The sequence below is a fragment of the Salvelinus fontinalis genome, chromosome 1, assembly GCF_029448725.1.
Source record: "Salvelinus fontinalis isolate EN_2023a chromosome 1, ASM2944872v1, whole genome shotgun sequence".
Lineage (NCBI taxonomy): Eukaryota > Metazoa > Chordata > Actinopteri > Salmoniformes > Salmonidae > Salvelinus > Salvelinus fontinalis.
In genome coordinates, this window is record NC_074665.1 from 98237425 (window position 1) to 98257424 (window position 20000).

Here is a 20000-nt window from a genome sequence, read left to right on the forward strand (position 1 = left end):
TGCTGTCTTCCACCTTTTGAAACAGTGATCCCTGCTGTCTTCCATCTTTTGAAACAGTGATCCCTACTGTCTTCCATCTTACCTTTTGAAACAGTGATCCCTGCTGTCTTCCATCTTTTGAAACAGTGATCCCTGCTGTCTTCCATCTTTTGAAACAGTGATCCCTACTGTATTCCACCTTTTGAAACAGTGATCCCTGCTGTCTTCCACCTTTTGAAACAGTGATCCCTGCTGTCTTCCATCTTTTGAAACAGTGATCCCTACTGTCTTCCACCTTTTGAAACAGTGATCCCTACTGTCTTCCATCTTACCTTTTGAAACAGTGATCCCTACTGTCTTCCACCTTTTGAAACAGTGATCCCTGCTGTCTTCCATCTTTTGAAACAGTGATCCCTGCTGTCTTCCATCTTTTGAAACAGGGATCCCTACTGTCTTCCATCTTACCTTTTGAAACAGTGATCCCTGCTGTCTTCATCTTACCTTTTGAAACAGTGATCCCTGCTGTCTTCCACCTTTTGAAACAGTGATCCCTACTGTCTTCCATCTTACCTTTTGAAACAGTGATCCCTACTGTCTTCCATCTTACCTTTTGAAACAGTGATCCCTGCTGTCTTCCATCTTTTGAAACAGTGATCCCTGCTGTCTTCCATCTTTTGAAACAGTGATCCCTGCTGTCTTCCATCTTACCTTTTGAAACAGTGATCCCTGCTGTCTTCCATCTTACCTTTTGAAACAGTGATCCCTGCTGTCTTCCATCTTTTGAAACAGTGATCCCTGCTGTCTTCCACCTTTTGAAACAGTGATCCCTACTGTCTTCCATCTTACCTTTTGAAACAGTGATCCCTGCTGTCTTCATCTTACCTTTTGAAACAGTGATCCCTGCTGTCTTCCACCTTTTGAAACAGTGATCCCTGCTGTCTTCCACCTTTTGAAACAGGGATCCCTACTGTCTTCCATCTTACCTTTTGAAACAGTGATCCCTGCTGTCTTCCACCTTTTGAAACAGGGATCCCTGCTGTCTTCCACCTTTTGAAACAGTGATCCCTGCTGTCTTCCATCTTACCTTTTGAAACAGTGATCCCCACTGTCTTCCACCTTTTGAAACAGTGATCCCTACTGTCTTCCACCTTTTGAAACAGTGATCCCTACTGTCTTCCACCTTTTGAAACAGTGATCCCTACTGTCTTCCACCTTTTGAAACAGTGATCCCTGCAGTCTTCCACCTTTTGAAACAGTGATCCCTGCTGTCTTCCATCTTACCTTTTGAAACAGTGATCCCTGCTGTCTTCCACGTTTTGAAACAGTGATCCCTGCTGTCTTCATCTTACCTTTTGAAACAGTGATCCCTACTGTCTTCCACCTTTTGAAACAGTGATCCCTGCTGTCTTCCATCTTACCTTTTGAAACAGTGATCCCTACTGTCTTCCACCTTTTGAAACAGTGATCCCTGCTGTCTTCCATCTTACCTTTTGAAACAGTGATCCTTGCTGTCTTCCATCTTACCTTTTGAAACAGTGATCCCTGCTGTCTTCCACCTTTTGAAACAGTGATCCCTACTGTCTTCCACCTTTTCAAACAGGGATCCCTGCTGTCTTCCATCTTACCTTTTGAAACAGTGATCCCTGCTGTCTTCCACCTTTTGAAACAGTGATCCCTGCTGTCTTCCACCTTTTGAAACAGTGATCCCTACTGTCTTCCACCTTTTGAAACAGTGATCCCTACTGTCTTCCATCTTACCTTTTGAAACAGTGATCCCTGCTGTCTTCCACCTTTTGAAACAGTGATCCCTGCTGTCTTCCACCTTTTGAAACAGTGATCCCTACTGTCTTCCACCTTTTGAAACAGTGATCCCTACTGTCTTCCACCTTTTGAAACAGGGATCCCTGCTGTCTTCCATCTTACCTTTTGAAACAGTGATCCCTACTGTCTTCCATCTTACCTTTTGAAACAGTGATCCCTGCTGTCTTCCACCTTTTGAAACAGTGATCCCTGCTGTCTTCCACCTTTTGAAACAGTGATCCCTGCTGTCTTCCACCTTTTGAAACAGTGATCCCTACTGTCTTCCACCTTTTGAAACAGTGATCCCTACTGTCTTCCACCTTTTGAAACAGTGATCCCTACTGTCTTCCACCTTTTGAAACAGTGATCCCTACTGTCTTCCACCTTTTGAAACAGTGATCCCTGCTGTCTTCCATCTTACCTTTTAAAACAGTGATCCCTGCTGTCTTCCACCTTTTGAAACAGTGATCCCTACTGTCTTCCACCTTTTGAAACAGTGATCCCTACTGTCTTCCATCTTTTGAAACAGTGATCCCTACTGTCTTCCACCTTTTGAAACAGTGATCCCTACTGTCTTCCACCTTTTGAAACAGTGATCCCTACTGTCTTCCATCTTACCTTTTGAAACAGTGATCCCTACTGTCTTCCATCTTACCTTTTGAAACAGTGATCCCTACTGTCTTCCACCTTTTGAAACAGTGATCCCTGCTGTCTTCCACCTTTTGAAACAGTGATCCCTACTGTCTTCCACCTTTTGAAACAGTGATCCCTACTGTCTTCCACCTTTTGAAACAGTGATCCCTACTGTCTTCCACCTTTTGAAACAGTGATCCCTACTGTCTTCCACCTTACCTTTTGAAACAGTGATCCCTACTGTCTTCCATCTTACCTTTTGAAACAGTGATCCCTGCTGTCTTCCATCTTACCTTTTGAAACAGTGATCCCTACTGTCTTCCACCTTTTGAAACAGTGATCCCTACTGTCTTCCTCCTTTTGAAACAGTGATCCCTGCTGTCTTCCACCTTTTGAAACAGTGATCCCTACTGTCTTCCTCCTTTTGAAACAGTGATCCCTACTGTCTTCCACCTTTTGAAACAGTGATCCCTACTGTCTTCCACCTTTTGAAACAGGGATCCCTGCTGTCTTCCATCTTACCTTTTGAAACAGTGATCCCTACTGTCTTCCTCCTTTTGAAACAGTGATCCCTACTGTCTTCCACCTTTTGAAACAGTGATCCCTACTGTCTTCCACCTTTTGAAACAGTGATCCCTACTGTCTTCCACCTTTTGAAACAGTGATCCCTGCTGTCTTCCACCTTTTGAAACAGTGATCCCTGCTGTCTTCCACCTTTTGAAACAGTGATCCCTATTGTCTTCCACCTTTTGAAACAGTGATCCCTACTATCTTCCACCTTTTGAAACAGTGATCCCTGCTGTCTTCCACCTTTTGAAACAGTGATCCCTACTGTCTTCCACCTTTTGAAACAGTGATCCCTGCTGTCTTCCACCTTACCTTTTGAAACAGGGATCCCTGCTGTCTTCCATCTTACCTTTTGAAACAGTGATCCCTGCTGTCTTCCACCTTTTGAAACAGTGATCCCTGCTGTCTTCCACCTTTTGAAACAGTGATCCCTATTGTCTTCCACCTTTTGAAACAGTGATCCCTACTATCTTCCACCTTTTGAAACAGTGATCCCTGCTGTCTTCCACCTTTTGAAACAGTGATCCCTACTGTCTTCCACCTTTTGAAACAGTGATCCCTGCTGTCTTCCACCTTACCTTTTGAAACAGGGATCCCTGCTGTCTTCCATCTTACCTTTTGAAACAGTGATCCCTGCTGTCTTCCACCTTTTGAAACAGGGATCCCTGCTGTCTTCCACCTTACCTTTTGAAACAGGGATCCCTGCTGTCTTCCATCTTACCTTTTGAAACAGTGATCCCTACTGTCTTCCACCTTTTGAAACAGGGATCCCTGCTGTCTTCCATCTTACCTTTTGAAACAGTGACCCCTACTGTCTTCCACCTTTTGAAACCGTGATCCCTGCAGTTGAAATACTGTTGATCCAAATAACAATAGACCAAATAATAAAATACACTACCTTGTAACATTTAAGTCGTTTTTAAATGTTTATTTTTGTTTGACTTTATAAAAGCATATCATTCATTTGATAGATATAGGACAAATGAAAACCTGTGGCTGGTCTTGCTGTTTCTTATGAGACACACCAGTTTAAGATGAAAATTGGTCCGTGTCTAGAATGGTACCCTATTCCCTATATAGTGCACTCCTTTTAACCAGAGCTGGTAGTGCACTATATAAGGGATATGATGGCATTTGGGATGCACCCTCAACCTGATTATTGTGGTTCTTGTGAGGGAAGAGGTTTGTTAGGTGCAGTAAGACGCCAGTCATACCCTGGTGGTTCCTAAACAGACCAACGTTCACATTTCTGCTAACGACCTTTTAAACCAATTGCTTAGACAAAGTTTTTATACCAAACCTGCAATGTCTCTCCGGCTTCTTGGTTGGACGTAACTAAAGACAATGGGACAGTGGTAATAATAATGATATCTTTATTTTATATAGTATTTTTTTTTTATTACAAGTAGAATCTGTCACTTTTAAAAAAATAATAAAAATAAACAGTAGTATTGAAGAAAACAAATGTTGTGAGGTGAATTATTGTTCTTTCCCTCGGTCTTTCACCTTCTGGTGTGGTCCTGAGAGAAACAGCAGGACTTCTACATGCCTTCAGCCCTACGGTGGCTCGTACAGACCAAAACTAAAATACCACTTTTATTGAAATGTTGACATACTAAAAATCTGCATGAAATGTAATTCAATCTGATTGAAAAGGTTGAAAAAATATATATATATAATTTCTAGGCTCAATTCATTATTTTTATTGTTTCTGTTGCTCTGAAATATACACCAAATGTTTTTAATGTTCAGCGTTGCTATGACCACTGTCACCGACCGCTGTTTCTCTCCTTGTGCGTTACAGTACTATGCTCTGCAGATTCTGGAAACCGTTATCAAAACAAGATGGAAGATTCTACCCAGAAACCAGTGTGAAGGTAAGCCTCGCTGTCCCTGCACAAATCACATCTCTTTTAGACAGACCTTTTTATATCAGCAGTGGTCACTCAGGGCTTTACAGTTACCCAGCAATGCAGAATTAATTAATTTAACGTTTATTTAACTAGGCAAGTCAGTTAAGAACAAATTCTTATTTACAATGACGGCCTACACCGCACAAACCCGGACGACGCTGGGCAAGTTGTACGTCGCCCTATTGGACTCCCAATCACGGCCAGTTTTGATACAGCCTGGATTCAAACCAGGGTGTCTGTTGTGACGCCTCTAGCACTGAGATGCAGTGCCTTAGACCGCTGTGCCACTCGGGAGCCCAGTGGCACAGTGTCTAGAGAAAACTCCCTAGAAGGAAGAAACCTAGAGAGGAACCAGGCTCTGAGGGGTGTCCAGTCCTCTCCTGGCTGTACTGGGTAAAGAGGAACCAGGCTCTGAGGGGTGACCAGTCCTCTCCTGGCTTTACTGGGTAGAGAGGAACCAGCCTCTGAGGGGTGGCCAGTCCTCTCCTGGCTGTACTGGGTAGAGAGGAACCAGGCTCTGAGGGGTGACCAGTCCTCTCCTGGCTGTACTGGGTAGAGAGGAACCAGGCTCTGAGGGGTGACCTGTCCTCTCCTGGCTTTACTGGGTAGAGAGGAACCAGGCTCTGAGGGGTGGCCAGTCCTCTCCTGGCTGTACCTGGTAGAGAGGAACCAGGCTCTGAGGGGTGGCCAGTCCTCTCCTGGCTGTACTGGGTAGAGAGGAACCAGGCTCTGAGGGGAGGCCAGTCCTTTCCTGGCTGTACTGGGTAAAGAGGAACCAGGCTCTGAGGGGAGACCAGTCCTCTCCTGGCTGTACTGGGTAGAGAGGAACCAGGCTCTGAGGGGTGGCCAGTCCTCTCCTGACTGTACTGGGTAGAGAGGAACCAGGCTCTGAGGGGTGACCAGTCCTCTCCTGACTGTACTGGGTAGAGAGGAACCAGGATCTGAGGGGAGGCCAGTCCTCTCCTGGCTGTACTGGGTAGAGAGGAACCAGGCTCTGAGGGGTGGCCAGTCCTATCCTGACTGTACTGGGTAGAGAGGAACCAGGCTCTGAGGGGTGGCCAGTCCTCTCCTGGCTGTACCAGGTGGGCATTAAGGCCAGATTGTTGTAAATCAATCACCTTTCGCCCCTCTCAGCCTCGCTCGCCAACCAATCCATTCCCTCACCTCGTGTCTGAGGACAGGGTGGAACAGGACATCAGACTATAGAATGCGTGTTGACACGACTGTAGGTGAGTTTGAACACTGTATCCGTGCTTTAGTTTCATTGTCTGTCTCTTAAGACACGTGTTCTTGCTCATTAAGAGTTGGAGAAGAAACCATGGAGAGAATCAGCTGTCCTTTGGAATATTGCTCCTGACAACTCGAGACGTCTTAATTGTGGAGGCAGCGACACCCTCCCTCTCTCTCTCTCTCCCCCTTAACCCGGCCGACGTGCGGTTGCCAAGTCGGGCCGTGTTCCCCTCTAAGCACGCCGGGTTCATTTTCTGCTCGGCTGAGTCCTGTTCACTTCTGCAGAAAGACTGTGTTCTGTCTCTTGGCAGTTCTTTACACAAGGGGAAAGCTAGGGGGCTGCTGTTAGTTGAGGGATTGCAAAGGGACATTAGCGAAGCCAGCGACCACTGGTGTGAGTCTATCCGCCCCAGCATGTTGTTACCGTGAAATGCTGACTTACAAGCCCTTAACTAACAACGCAGCTCAAGAAGAGTTAAGAAAATATTTACCAAATACACTAAAGTACAAAATAATAAAAGTAACACAAAAAGATAACAATAACAAGGCTATATACAGGGGGTACCGATACAGAGTCAATGTGGAGGCTATATACAGGGGGTACCGATACAGAGTCAGTGTGGAGGCTATATACAGGGGGTACCGATACAGAGTCAATGTGAAGGCTATATAAAGGGGGGTACCGGTACTGAGTCAATGTGGAGGCTATATACAGGGGGTACCGGTACAGAGTCAATGTGGAGGCTATATAAAGGGGGGTGCCGGTACTGAGTCAATGTGGAGGCTATATACAGGGGGTACCGGTACTGAGTCAATGTGGAGACTATATAAAGGGGGGTGCCGGTACTGAGTCAATGTGGAGGCTATATACAGGGGGTACCAGTACAGAGTCAATGTGGAGGCTATATACAGGGGGTACCGGTATATTGAAACGTGTAATATGACGTGTAAAATGTTGAATGATAGTTGCACTGCTGATTATACTATTTTTATCATTAAATGAACACTTTGCTTGAGAATGTCAAAGTGGAACTACATTGTGGCTTTGTCGTCGTCATTCTTTGCAGTGGTAGATCTTGGTTTGCATTTGGACTTGGGATGTGATCTTAGGCTTGAAAAGGTTGGTGACCACTGCACTATAATTACCCTACTCGCTATAATTACCCTAGACACTATAATTACCCTAGACATTATAATTGTTTGATGCCCCACAAGGTGAGATCTTGCATGGCGCCCCAGACCGAGGGTGATTGACCGTCATCTTGAACTTCTTCCATTTTGCAATAATTGCACCAACAGTTGTTGCCTTCTCACCAAGCTGCTTGCCTATTGTCCTGTAGCCCATCCCAGCCTTGTGCAGGTCTACAATTTTATCCCTGATGTCCTTACACAGCTCTCTGGTCATGGCCATTGTGGAGAGGTTGGCGTCTGTTTGATTGAGTGTGTGGACAGGTGTCTTTTATACAGGTAACGAGTTCAAACAGGTGCAGTTAATACAGGTAATGAGTGGAGAACAGGAGGGCTTCTTAAAGAAAAACTAACAGGTCTGTGAGAGCCGGAATTCTTACTGGTTGGTAGGTGATCAAATACTTATGTCATGCAATAAAATGCAAATTAATTACTTAAAAATCATACAATGTGATTTTCTGGATCCGCCGAACCCAGAGTCGTCTGTCGGACTGCCAGATGGTGATGCGTTTCCAGAGAACGCGTTTCCACTGCTCCAGAGTCCAATAGCAGTGAGCTTTACACCACGCCAGCCGCCGCTTGGCATTGCGCATGGTGATCTTAGGCTTGTGTGCAGCTACTTGGCCATGGACACCCATTTCATGAAGCTCCCGACGAAGAATTTGTGCAGACGTTGTTTTCGAGGCAGTTTGGAACTCTGTAGTGAGTGTTGCAACTGAGGACAGATGATTTTTTATACGCTTCAGCACTCGGCGGTCCCGTTCTGTGAGCTTGTGCGGCCTACCACCTTGCGGCTGAGCCGTTGTTGCTCCTAGACGTTTCCACTTCACAGTAACAGCACTTACAGTTGACCGGGGCAGAAATTTGACGAACTGACTTGTTAGAAAGGTGGCATCCTATGGCAGTGCCACGTTGAAAGTCACTGAGCTCTTCAGGAAGGCCATTCTACTGCCAATGTTTGTCTATGGAGATTGCATGGCTGTGTGCTCTATTTCATACACCTGTCAGCAGCGGGTGTGGCTGAAATAGCCCAATCCACTAATTTGAAGGGGTGTCCTCATACTTTGGTATATATAGTGTATTTCCATGTTAACATGTTATGGGATGGATTTTCACCATTGTTTATTTATGGTAGGCCACTCTGGTAAGCCTACATTATGATCAAATAGCCACAGTAGCCTACTTAGCCACTGTTCCTACTGTAACTTAAAGCGGGTAAAGCCTCAGTGTTCACAGTAAATGCGCGCCAGAAGTTGCACAGAATTATCACAACGTTCAAGTGTGAGCTCAGCTGATTAGCACAGTGGCTACATTTAGTTGAGGGAACATTGGATAGAAGGGGAGGGGAAAAGGGGGCTTGTGTTTGGGCATTGATAAACACACCAGTCTGCATTAATGATAGGTAGTAAAATAAAGACGCTCTCTTCTCTGATCGGATCCTGTTGTCTCTGATCTGATCCTGTTGTTTCTGCTGGTCTCTGATCTGATCCTGTTGTTTCTGCTGGTCTCTGATCTGATCCTGTTGTCTCTGATCTGATCCTGTTGTCTCTGATCTGATCCTGTTGTTTCTGCTGGTCTCTGATCTGATCCTGTTGTTTCTGCTGGTCTCTGATCTGATCCTGTTGTCTCTGATCTGATCCTGTTGTCTCTGATCTGATCCTGTTGTTTCTGCTGGTCTCTTTTTTATTTATTTTTTTAACAGTATTTTTATTGGAATTTCACAATTTTCACCCATATTAAAGAGATGCAACAACAGAGACAAGGCAAAAAAAACAACAAAGAGAAACAGCACCTGCCTACACATACCTGCGCATACATATATACATACACATATACATACACATACACATACATACGCACACCATCTCCCTCCCCCCGCTTCTCCCACCCTATCCCCATCATTGCGTCTCTCAATACACACATTTTAAACAAACAGAAATTAAACAAAAAAGCTCGGTTTAGACTAAGAAGTTAGGTTCCACACATGGAACATACAGTGTAATTCTGAGTACATAGATCACCACCATTCTAAGAGAATCCTTGCAGCATAATAGCTGATAGCTCAGGTTCTAGGTAATTTAGATAGGGTTCCCACACTTTGTAGAACTGATCTGTTTTAGAATGCAATGTACATGTCAGATATTCCAGAGGCACCCATTCAAAAAGTATCTTATGCCAATCTTTAATAGAAGGAACCTTATCACTAATCCACCGTAAAAGGATGTTTTTCCTTGCAGCAAAGGTAAGGATGTTGTAAAGCCTCCTCTTACTCACAGAAGTAACATGCCTACTAGGGAGACCTAACAATAACGAAACTGGGTCCAATTCTAGATCAACCCCTAGGATCTTTTCAATTTCTTGCAGAACACCAGACCAGTATCGTTGTATTTTGGTACATGACCATAAACAATGTGTTAGGGTGCCTGTATCAGTTTTGCATTTAAGACACTGAGGGGAAGAGGAAGAGGGGCTAAAGGCATGTTTGCGATTTGGGGATATATGCAATCTGTGTATTATTCTTAATTGGATTGCTTTAGTACGATTACATATAGAAATTGTTTTTGCATATCTCCAAATGTCCTCCCACATCTCTTCGTCAATAGTCACAGACAATTCTTTCTCCCACACTTGTTTCACCCTCTGTGTGTCGACAGCAGGAAAGGACCTTAAAGCATCATAAAACAGACTTACAGACATTTTCCTTTGTGGAAAAAAAAAAGCATTCTTTCAATGACAGACATATCAGGGTTACCAATTAAGGTGGTGCTCTTCACAATATAATGTCTTACTTGTAGGAAGCGGAAAAAGTCCTGCTTTGGGAGTCGATATTTCTCCACCATCTGCTCAAATGACAATATAATCTTATCAGCAAATAAGTCATTTAGTCTGCGTATGCCCTTATTAAGCCAAAAGTTAAAGCCAGCATCCAGCAATCCTGGACCAAAATCTGGGTTGTTAAGAATTGGGGTAAGAGCAGAGGTTAGTTTGGACCTTCCCAGGAAGCGCTGAACTGACCTCCAAACCTTGAGTGTGTTAAGTGTAATAGGATTATTGCAGTGATATTCTACAGACTTGAAACTTCTGAAAAATAAAAGATCCTGTAAGGGGTATTTTGAAAGAGAAGTCTCAATGTCTAACCAAATAGAGGAGTCATCGTTTGTGATCCAATCAGAAATATAACATAGGTGGGCACACCACTGATAGAACCTGATATTGGGCAGATCCAAGCCCCCCATAGAACTTGGCAGCTGCAATATTGCCATCTTAAGCCTTGGCTTGCGTTTACTCCATATGAAGGAACTTAGCCATCCGTTTACATCCTTTATTATCTTATTGGAGAGTAATACTGGGATCATTTGGATTGGGTAAAGTAGTCTAGGTAAAATGTTCATTTTCAAGAGGGATATTCTACCCAACCAAGAAATCGGGAGAGAGTTCCAGCGCTCCAGATCCTGTCTTATTGTATCAAACAAGGGAACAAAATTGGCTTTGTACAATTGCTGGAATTTAGGAGTTACAAATATACCCAGATACGTAAAGCCTGAGGGAGACCATTTAAAAGGGAAGGGGGGAGAAGTATTAGGTACAGAGTGAAGGCTACCAAGTGGCATAGCCTCTGATTTAGTTAAGTTAATCTTGTAGCCTGAGAATTCGCTGAATAATTGAATAATATTAATAAGAGATGTAGTTGAGGTCTCGGGATTAGAGATGAATATCAGGACATCATCAGCATACACGCTTATTTTATGGTGAACATCACCAATGAGCAGCCCCTGTATAGCAGGCGTTACCCTGATGGCCTCGGCCAGCGGTTCCATAGCGAGTGCAAATAGGAGGGGGGACAAAGGGCAGCCCTGTCTGGTACCCCTGTATATAGAGAAGCTATTTGACCTTAGCCCATTATTAAGGACAGCAGCCTGAGGATCATCATATAAAACTTTCACCCATTTTATAAAGTTGTCCCCTAGACCAAATTTATTTAGAGCAAAGAGTAGGTAAGACCACTCCACACGATCAAATGCTTTCTCAGCATCTAGGGAGAGCACAAGACCATCCCTAGCACTTTGTTGGTAGGCTTGAATTACATTAAGAAGCCGCCTGACATTGTTGCACGACTTACGGCCCTTAATGAAGCCAGTTTGGTCTCCTTTCACAATTAGTGGCAGTGAGCCCTCTAATCTTGTGGCTAGAATTTTAGAAAGTAATTTTCTATCCACATTCAGAAGGGAAATTGGTCTGTACGAGGAACAAGACTCTGGACATTTTCCCTTTTTGAGAATAAGTGATATGTTGGCTTCCCTCAGCGTTTGAGGGAGCTGGTCATTTGAAAATGAGTGGTTAAACATATCACGCAATGGCTCAAGGAACAGGCCATGAAACTCTTTATAGAATTCACTACCAAACCCGTCTGGTCCTGGGGCCTTACCGTTTTGCAGATTCTTAATTGCGAACATTATCTCTTCCTCGGTAATAGGGGCATTAAGGAGAGACCTCTGTTCTTCGGAGATAGTAGGGAGCTCAATCTTAGAAAAGAAATTCTCCATTAATTTGGGTGCGTCATTTGGCAGTTCTGAGGCATAAAGATTTGCATAAAATTTCTTAAATTAGTCATTTATCAATTTATTTTCTAATAAATGATTGCCATCCGAATCAGTAATAGTAGCAATTGACTGTGAGTCAGCTCTCTTTTTAGCTAGGTACGCCAAGTACTTTCCTGGCTTATCGCCATGTTCATATAGTTTTTGCCTGACAAATCCCATTTTCTTTTCAGCGTCCTGTGTTAGGAGAGAGTCCAACGTTGATCTGAGAACTGATATTTCCTTTAATAGGGCAGGAGTGGGAGTTTTAATGTAGTCCTTCTCTTTAGTTCCTAATTCAACCTCTAACCTTTTTTGCTTTTCACGCTTTTTCCGCCTCTTAGTGGCTGTGTATGACATAATCAGACCCCTGGCGTACGCTTCTGCTGGTCTCTGATCTGATCTTGTTGTCTCTGATCTGATCCTGTTGTTTCTGCTGGTCTCTGATCTGATCCTGCTGTCTCTGATCTGATCCTGTTGTTTCTGCTGGTCTCTGATCTGATCCTGTTGTCTCTGATCGGATCCTGTTGTCTCTGATCTGATCCTGTTGTCTCTGATCTGATCCCGTTGTTTCTGCTGGTCTCTGATCTGATCCCGTTGTTTCTGCTGGTCTCTGATCTGATCCCGTTGTTTCTGCTGGTCTCTGATCTGATCTTGTTGTCTCTGATCTGATCCTGTTGTTTCTGCTGGTCTCTGATCTGATCCTGTTGTTTCTGCTGGTCTCTGATCTGATCCCGTTGTTTCTGCTGGTCTCTGATCTGATCCCGTTGTTTCTGCTGGTCTCTGATCTGATCTTGTTGTCTCTGATCTGATCCTGTTGTTTCTGCTGGTCTCTGATCTGATCCTGTTGTCTCTGATCTGATCTGATCCTGTTGTCTCTGATCTGATCCTGTTGTTTCTGCTGGTCTCTGATCTGATCCTGTTGTCTCTGATCTGATCCTGTTGTCTCTGATCTGATCCTGTTGTCTCTGATCTGATCCTGTTGTCTCTGATCTGATCCTGTTGTCTCTGATCTGATCCTGTTGTCTCTGATCTGTTGTCTCTGATCTGATCTTGTTGTCTCTGCTTGTCTCTGCAGGTATTAAAAAGTATGTTGTTGGACTTATTATCAAGACGTCGTCGGACGCTACAATGGTGGAGGTGAGGGCTGAAACGTGTCATGTTAATATGAGTGTAAACTCCCCTGTCAGATGGAGCTGGTAGTTGTTACCGTGGTGATGATAACAGCATATTTACGTTGACACCGCTCTCATTTATCTTTTCCAGAAAGAGAAAGTGTACATTGGAAAGCTGAACATGATCCTTGTTCAGGTAAGAGAGTGTGTGTGTGTGTGTGTGTGTGTGTGTGTGTGTGTGTGTGTGTGTGTGTGTGTGTGTGTGTGTGTGTGTGTGTGTGTGTGTGTGTGTGTGTGTGTGTGTGTGCACCTACTAACATTGCTGTTCTCCTGTCTGTGAATGAACTAGGATGCTCTCTTTGTAACTAGGACTCAGGTGAGCTGCTCAGCTTCATCTGGGCAGAGTCCTCCGATCTGTGTGTGTGTAACTGTGTGTGTGTTCAATCATATGTGTGTATCATGTGTGTGTACAGCTGACTGTAGCTGCATGAGTGTGTGTGTGTGTCATTGAGTGTGAGTCAGTGTGTCTGCATCAGCTGATATTGTTTTGTCCTGAAGAGACCAACCAGGTCAGGGTGTCTCAGCATCTACTGTCTGTTCTGACGTGTGTGGGTGTGTGTGTGTGTGTGTGTGGGGGGGGGGGTGTGTGTAAGGGTGTGTGTGTGTGTGTGTAGGGGTGTGTGTGTGTGGGTGAGTGTGTGTGTGTGTGTGTGTGTGTGTGTGTGTGTGTGTGTGTGTGTGTGTGTGTGTGTGTGTGTGTGTGTGTGTAAGGGTGGTAGTTTGGTGAATCACACACTTAAGGAGTGAGTAACCTTCTCTGAGAGCAGCATTAGCTCCCAGAACTAATGATGGCTATAGGCTTTAGCACAGCAAGCTAACGTACAGATCCTTCAGAAAGGGTTTTGTGTTTGTATTTATTATGGATCCTCTTCCTGGGGTCCAGCTAAATTAAGGCAGTTTATACAATTTTAAAAAAAACTTACATTCACAGAGTTCACTGTGTCCTCAGGCCTCTACTCCACCAATACCACATATCCGTGTGTGTGTGTGTGTGTGTGTGTGTGTGTGTGTGTGTGTGTGTGTGTGTGTGTGTGTGTGTGTGTGTGTGTGTGTGTGTGTGTGTGTGTGTGTGTGTGTGTGAGTATTCAGACCCCTTGACTTATTCCACAAGTTGTTGTTGTTACAGCCTGAATTCAAAATTGATTAAATATATTTTTTTAAATCTCACTCATCTACACACAATACCCCATAATGACAAAGAAAAAATGTGTTTTTTCAACATTTGTCCACATTTCTTACATTTGTATAATATGTTTATTATTTTCCAATAATAATACAAAGAAGACAGAGATACAAACATTGCCGTTCATTGTATTGTTGAATGGCATGGCACATTTACAGGAGGAAACTAAACTCACATATAGAAAACATCAAATAAATCCTATTAGCTGGTACATGTTATAAGAAGACAGCGTACAGCCATTACAAGCGGTGTAGTGAAACCCCAATATAAATACTGAGTAGAATACAACACAGAGTAGCAGCAGATTATCAACCCAGTTAAGAAGCGGGAATAAACCATTTATCCTGTATCAGCTGACATATTTAGTAAAACATTGGACTTCTTATTGGAAGTATTGTGTTGAATCTTGTGCACGTTTATTAAAAATGTAATACAGAAATATCTCATTTACATAAGTATTCAACACTCTGAGTCAATACATATTAGAATCACCTTTGGCAGCTGTGAGTCTTTCTGGGTAAGTCTCTAAGAGCTTTGTACACCTGGATTGTACAATATTTGCCATTATAATTTTTATTAATTCTTCAAGCTCTGTCAAGTTGGTTGTTGAACATAGCTAGACATCCATTTTCAAGTCTTGTCATAGATTTTCAAGCAGATTTAAGTCAAAACTGTAACTTGGCCGTTCAGGAACATTCAGGGTCTTCTTGGTAAGCAACTCCAATGTAGATTTGGCCTTGTGTTGTAGGTTATTGTCCTGCTGGAAGGTGAATTCATCTCCCAGTGTCTGTTGGAAAGCAGACTGAACCTGAAACTTCCTTGCCTATGACGAGCATACCCATAACATGATGCAGCCACCACTAAGCTTGACAATATGGAGAGTGGTACTCAGTAATGTGTTGTATTGGATTTGACCCAAACATAACGCTTTGAATTCAGTACAAAAAGTGAATTGCTTTGCCATATTTTTTTGCAGTATTACTTTAGTTTTGGAATATTTTTATTCTGTACAGGCTTCCTTCTTTTCACTCTGTCATTTAGGTTAGTATTGTGGAGTAACTACAATGTTGTTGATCCATCCTCAGTTTTCTCCTATCACAGCCATTAAAACTCTGTAACTGTTTTAAAGTCACCATTGGCCTCATGGTGAAATCCCTGAGCGGTTTCCTTCCTCTCCGGCAACTGAGTTAGGAAGGATACCTGTATCTTGTGATTAATTACTTCACCATACTTAAAGGAATATATTCAATGTCTGCTTTTTTTTTTTACCCATCTACCAATAGGTGCCCTTCTTTGCGAGGCATTGGAAAACCTCCCTGGTCTTTGTGGTTGAATCTGTGTTTGCAATTCACAGCTCGACTGAGGGACCTTATAGATAATTGTATGTGTGGGGTACAGAGATGAGGTAGTTATTACAAGATCATGTTAAACACTATTATTGCACCCAGAGTCCATCTAACTTACTATGTGACTTGTTAAGCACATTGTTACTCCTGAACTTTAGACTTGACATAACAAAGGGGTTTAATACTTGTTGACTCAAGCCATTTCAGATTCAAAGTTTTGTATTAACTTGTAAACATTTTGAAAAACATGATGGGGAAAAAATCTCAATTTTCTCAATTTTCAGGCTGTAACACAACACAATGTGGGAAAGGTCCAGGGGTGTGAATACTTCCTGAAGACACAGTAGTCTGGTGGTGTGCAGACAACATGGGCTCAAACCTAATTGGTCACGTGTGTGTGTGTGTGTGTGTGTGTGTGTGTGTGTGTGTGTGTGTGTGTGTGTGTGTGTGTGTGTGTGTGTGTGTGTGTGTGTGTGTGTGTGTGTGTGTGTGTGTGTGTGTGTGTGTGTGTGTGTGTGCGCCTACAGTATGTATGTATTGTGTGTGTGTGTTCGCGTGCATCCGCGAATGGGTGTGCGTGTGTTTGCATGTATGAATGATTGTTTATATTAATGTGTGTGTATACCTCTCCTCCTTTCCCTCCAGATCCTGAAGCAGGAGTGGCCCAAGCACTGGCCCACGTTCATCAGTGACCTCTCCTCCTTTCCCTCCAGATCCTGAAGCAGGAGTGGCCCAAGCACTGGCCCACGTTCATCAGTGACCTCTCCTCCTTTCCCTCCAGATCCTGAAGCAGGAGTGGCCCAAGCACTGGCCCACGTTCATCAGTGACCTCTCCTCCTTTCCCTCCAGATCCTGAAGCAGGAGTGGCCCAAGCACTGGCCCACGTTCATCAGTGACCTCTCCTCCTTTCCCTCCAGATCCTGAAGCAGGAGTGGCCCAAGCACTGGCCCACGTTCATCAGTGACCTCTCCTCCTTTCCCTCCAGATCCTGAAGCAGGAGTGGCCCAAGCACTGGCCCACGTTCATCAGTGACCTCTCCTCCTTTCCCTCCAGATCCTGAAGCAGGAGTGGCCCAAGCACTGGCCCACGTTCATCAGTGACCTCTCCTCCTTTCCCTCCAGATCCTGAAGCAGGAGTGGCCCAAGCACTGGCCCACGTTCATCAGTGACATCGTGGGAGCCAGCCGCACCAGCGAGAGCCTCTGTCAGAACAACATGATCATCCTCAAGCTGCTCAGTGAGGAGGTGTTTGACTTCTCTAGTGGACAGATGACCCAGGTCAAGGCCAAGCACCTCAAAGACAGGTAATACAGAAATATACTGTATATCTTAACATATTACATCTTTTATATCTGTAATATTTATATATATACACCATTTAGCAGACGCATTGTCACTTAGTCATGTGTGGATACATTTTCCTTATATGCGGAAAGCAGGTCATCTATAAGTCCATGCTAGGTAAAGCTCCGCCTTATCTCAGTTCACTGGTCACCATAACAACACCCACCCGTAGCACGCGCTCCAGCAGGTATATCTCACTGGTCATCCCCAAAGCTAACACCTCATTTGGCCGCCTTTCCTTCCAGTTCTCTGCTGCCAATGACTGGAACAATTGCAAAAATCACTGAAGTTGGAGACTTATATCTCCCTCACTAACTTTAAGCATCAGCTCTCAGAGCAGCTAACCGATCGCTGCAGCTGTACATAGTCCATCTGTAAATAGCCCACCCAATTTACCTACCTCATCCCCTTACTGTTTTTATTTATTTACTTTTCTGCTCTTTTGCACACTAGTATCTCTACTTGCACACGATCATCTGATGATTTATCACTCCAGTGTTAATCTGCTAAATTGTAATTATTCGCTCCTATGGCCTATTTATTGCCTACCTCCTCATGCCTTTTGCACACAATGTATATAGACTCTTTTATTTATTTTTTTCTACTGTGTTATTGACTTGTTTATTGTTTACTCCATGTGTAACTCTGTGTTGTTGTCTGTTCACACTGCTGTGCTTTATCTTGGCCAGGTCGCAGTTGTAAATGAGAACTTGTTCTCAACTGGCCTACCTGGTTAAATAAAGGTGGGGGGGGGAAGAAAAGCTGTTAGCACCCTGCTCTACCAACAGCTGTTAGCACCCTGCTCTACCAACAGCTGTTAGCACCCTGCTCTACCAACAGCTGTTAGCACCCTGCTCTACCAACAGCCGTTAGCACCCTGCTCTACCAACAGCTGTTAGCACCCTGCTCTACCAACAGCTGTTAGCACCCTGCTCTACCAACAGCTGTTAGCACCCTGCTCTACCAACAGCCGTTAGCACCCTGCTCTACCAACAGCTGTTAGCACCCTGCTCTACCAACAGCTGTTAGCACCCTGCTCTACCAACAGCTGTTAGCACCAGGCTCTACCAACAGCTTTTAGCACCCTGCTCTACCAACAGCCGTTAGCACCCTGCTCTACCAACAGCTGTTAGCACCCTGCTCTACCAACAGCCGTTAGCACCCTGCTCTACCAACAGCCGTTAGCACCCTGCTCTATCAACAGCCGTTAGCACCCTGCTCTACCAACAGCTGTTAGCACCCTGCTCTATCAACAGCCGTTAGCACCCTGCTCTACCAACAGCCGTTAGCACCCTGCTCTACCAACAGCCGTTAGCACCCTGCTCTACCAACAGCCGTTAGCACCCTGCTTTACCAACAGCCGTTAGCACCCTGCTCTACCAACAGCCGTTAACACCCTGCTCTATCAACAGCCGTTAACACCCTGCTCTACCAACAGCTGTTAACACCCTGCTCTATCAACAGCTGTTAGCACCCTGCTCTATCAACAGCTGTTAACACCCTGCTCTATCAACAGCTGTTAGCACCCTGCTCTACCAACAGCTGTTAACACCCTGCTCTATCAACAGCTGTTAACACCCTGCTCTACCAACAGCTGTTAGCACCCTGCTCTACCAACAGCTGTTAGCACCCTGCTCTACCAACAGCTGTTAGCACCCTGCTCTACCAACAGCTGTTAGCACCCTGCTCTACCAACAGCTGTTAGCACCCTGCTCTACCAACAGCTGTTAGCACCCTGCTCTACCAACAGCTGTTAGTACCCTGCTCTACCAACACCTGTTAGCACCCTGCTCTACCAACACCTGTTAACACCCTGCTCTACCAACAGCTGTTAGCACCCTGCTCTACCAACAGCTGTTAGCACCCTGCTCTACCAACAGCTGTTAGCACCCTGCTCTACCAACAGCTGTTAGCACCCTGCTCTACCAACAGCTGTTAGCACCCTGCTCTACCAACAGCTGTTAGCACCCTGCTCTACCAACAGCCGTTAACGCCCTGCTCTACCAACAGCCGTTAGCGCCCTGCTCTACCAACAGCCGTTAGCGCCCTGCTCTACCAACAGCCGTTAGCGCCCTGCTCTACCAACAGCTGTTAGCACCCTGCTCTACCAACAGCTGTTAGCACCCTGCTCTACCAACAGCTGTTAGTACCCTGCTCTACCAACACCTGTTAGCACCCTGCTCTACCAACACCTGTTAACACCCTGCTCTACCAACAGCTGTTAGCACCCTGCTCTACCAACAGCTGTTAGCACCCTGCTCTACCAACAGCTGTTAGCACCCTGCTCTACCAACAGCTGTTAGCACCCTGCTCTACCAACAGCTGTTAGCACCCTGCTCTACCAACAGCCGTTAGCACCCTGCTCTACCAACAGCCGTTAACGCCCTGCTCTACCAACAGCCGTTAGCGCCCTGCTCTACCAACAGCCGTTAGCGCCCTGCTCTACCAACAGCCGTTAGCGCCCCGCTCTACCAACAGCCGTTAGCACCCCGCTCTACCAACAGCCGTTAGCACCCCGCTCTACCAACAGCTGTTAGCACCCCGCTCTACCAACAGCCGTTAGCATCCTGCTCTACCAACAGCCGTTAGCATCCTGCTCTACCAACAGCCGTTAGCACCCTGCTCTACCAACAGCTGTTAGCACCCTGCTCTACCAACAGCTGTTAGCACCCTGCTCTACCAACAGCTGTTAGCGCCCTGCTCTACCAACAGCTGTTAGCGCCCTGCTCTACCAACAGCCGTTAGCGCCCTGCTCTACCAACAGCCGTTAGCACCCTGCTCTACCAACAGCCGTTAACACCCTGCTCTACCAACAGCCGTTAACACCCTGCTCTACCAACAGCCGTTAGCGCCCTGCTCTACCAACAGCCGTTAGCACCCTGCTCTACCAACAGCCGTTAGCACCCTGCTCTACCAACAGCCGTTAGCACCCCGCTCTACCAACAGCCGTTAGCACCCCGCTCTACCAACAGCCGTTAGCACCCCGCTCTACCAACAGCCGTTAACACCCCGCTCTACCAACAGCCGTTAGCACCCTGCTCTACCAACAGCCGTTAGCATCCTGCT

General features: G+C 45.1%; 1 protein-coding gene across 5 annotated transcripts in view; it reads left to right on the forward strand.

Annotated features, from left to right (window-relative positions):
• Positions 1–20000, forward strand: part of LOC129864982 (exportin-1-like) — a 74334-nt gene that overhangs the window by 14070 nt on the left and 40264 nt on the right. For all 5 annotated transcript variants that reach the window (XM_055937350.1, XM_055937359.1, XM_055937368.1 and 2 more), the window contains exons 4-7: positions 4784–4856; positions 12966–13027; positions 13154–13198; positions 16713–16894. In XM_055937350.1, the coding sequence (XP_055793325.1) occupies positions 4784–4856; positions 12966–13027; positions 13154–13198; positions 16713–16894 (362 nt within the window). The remainder of the gene's footprint in view (positions 1–4783; positions 4857–12965; positions 13028–13153; positions 13199–16712; positions 16895–20000) is intronic.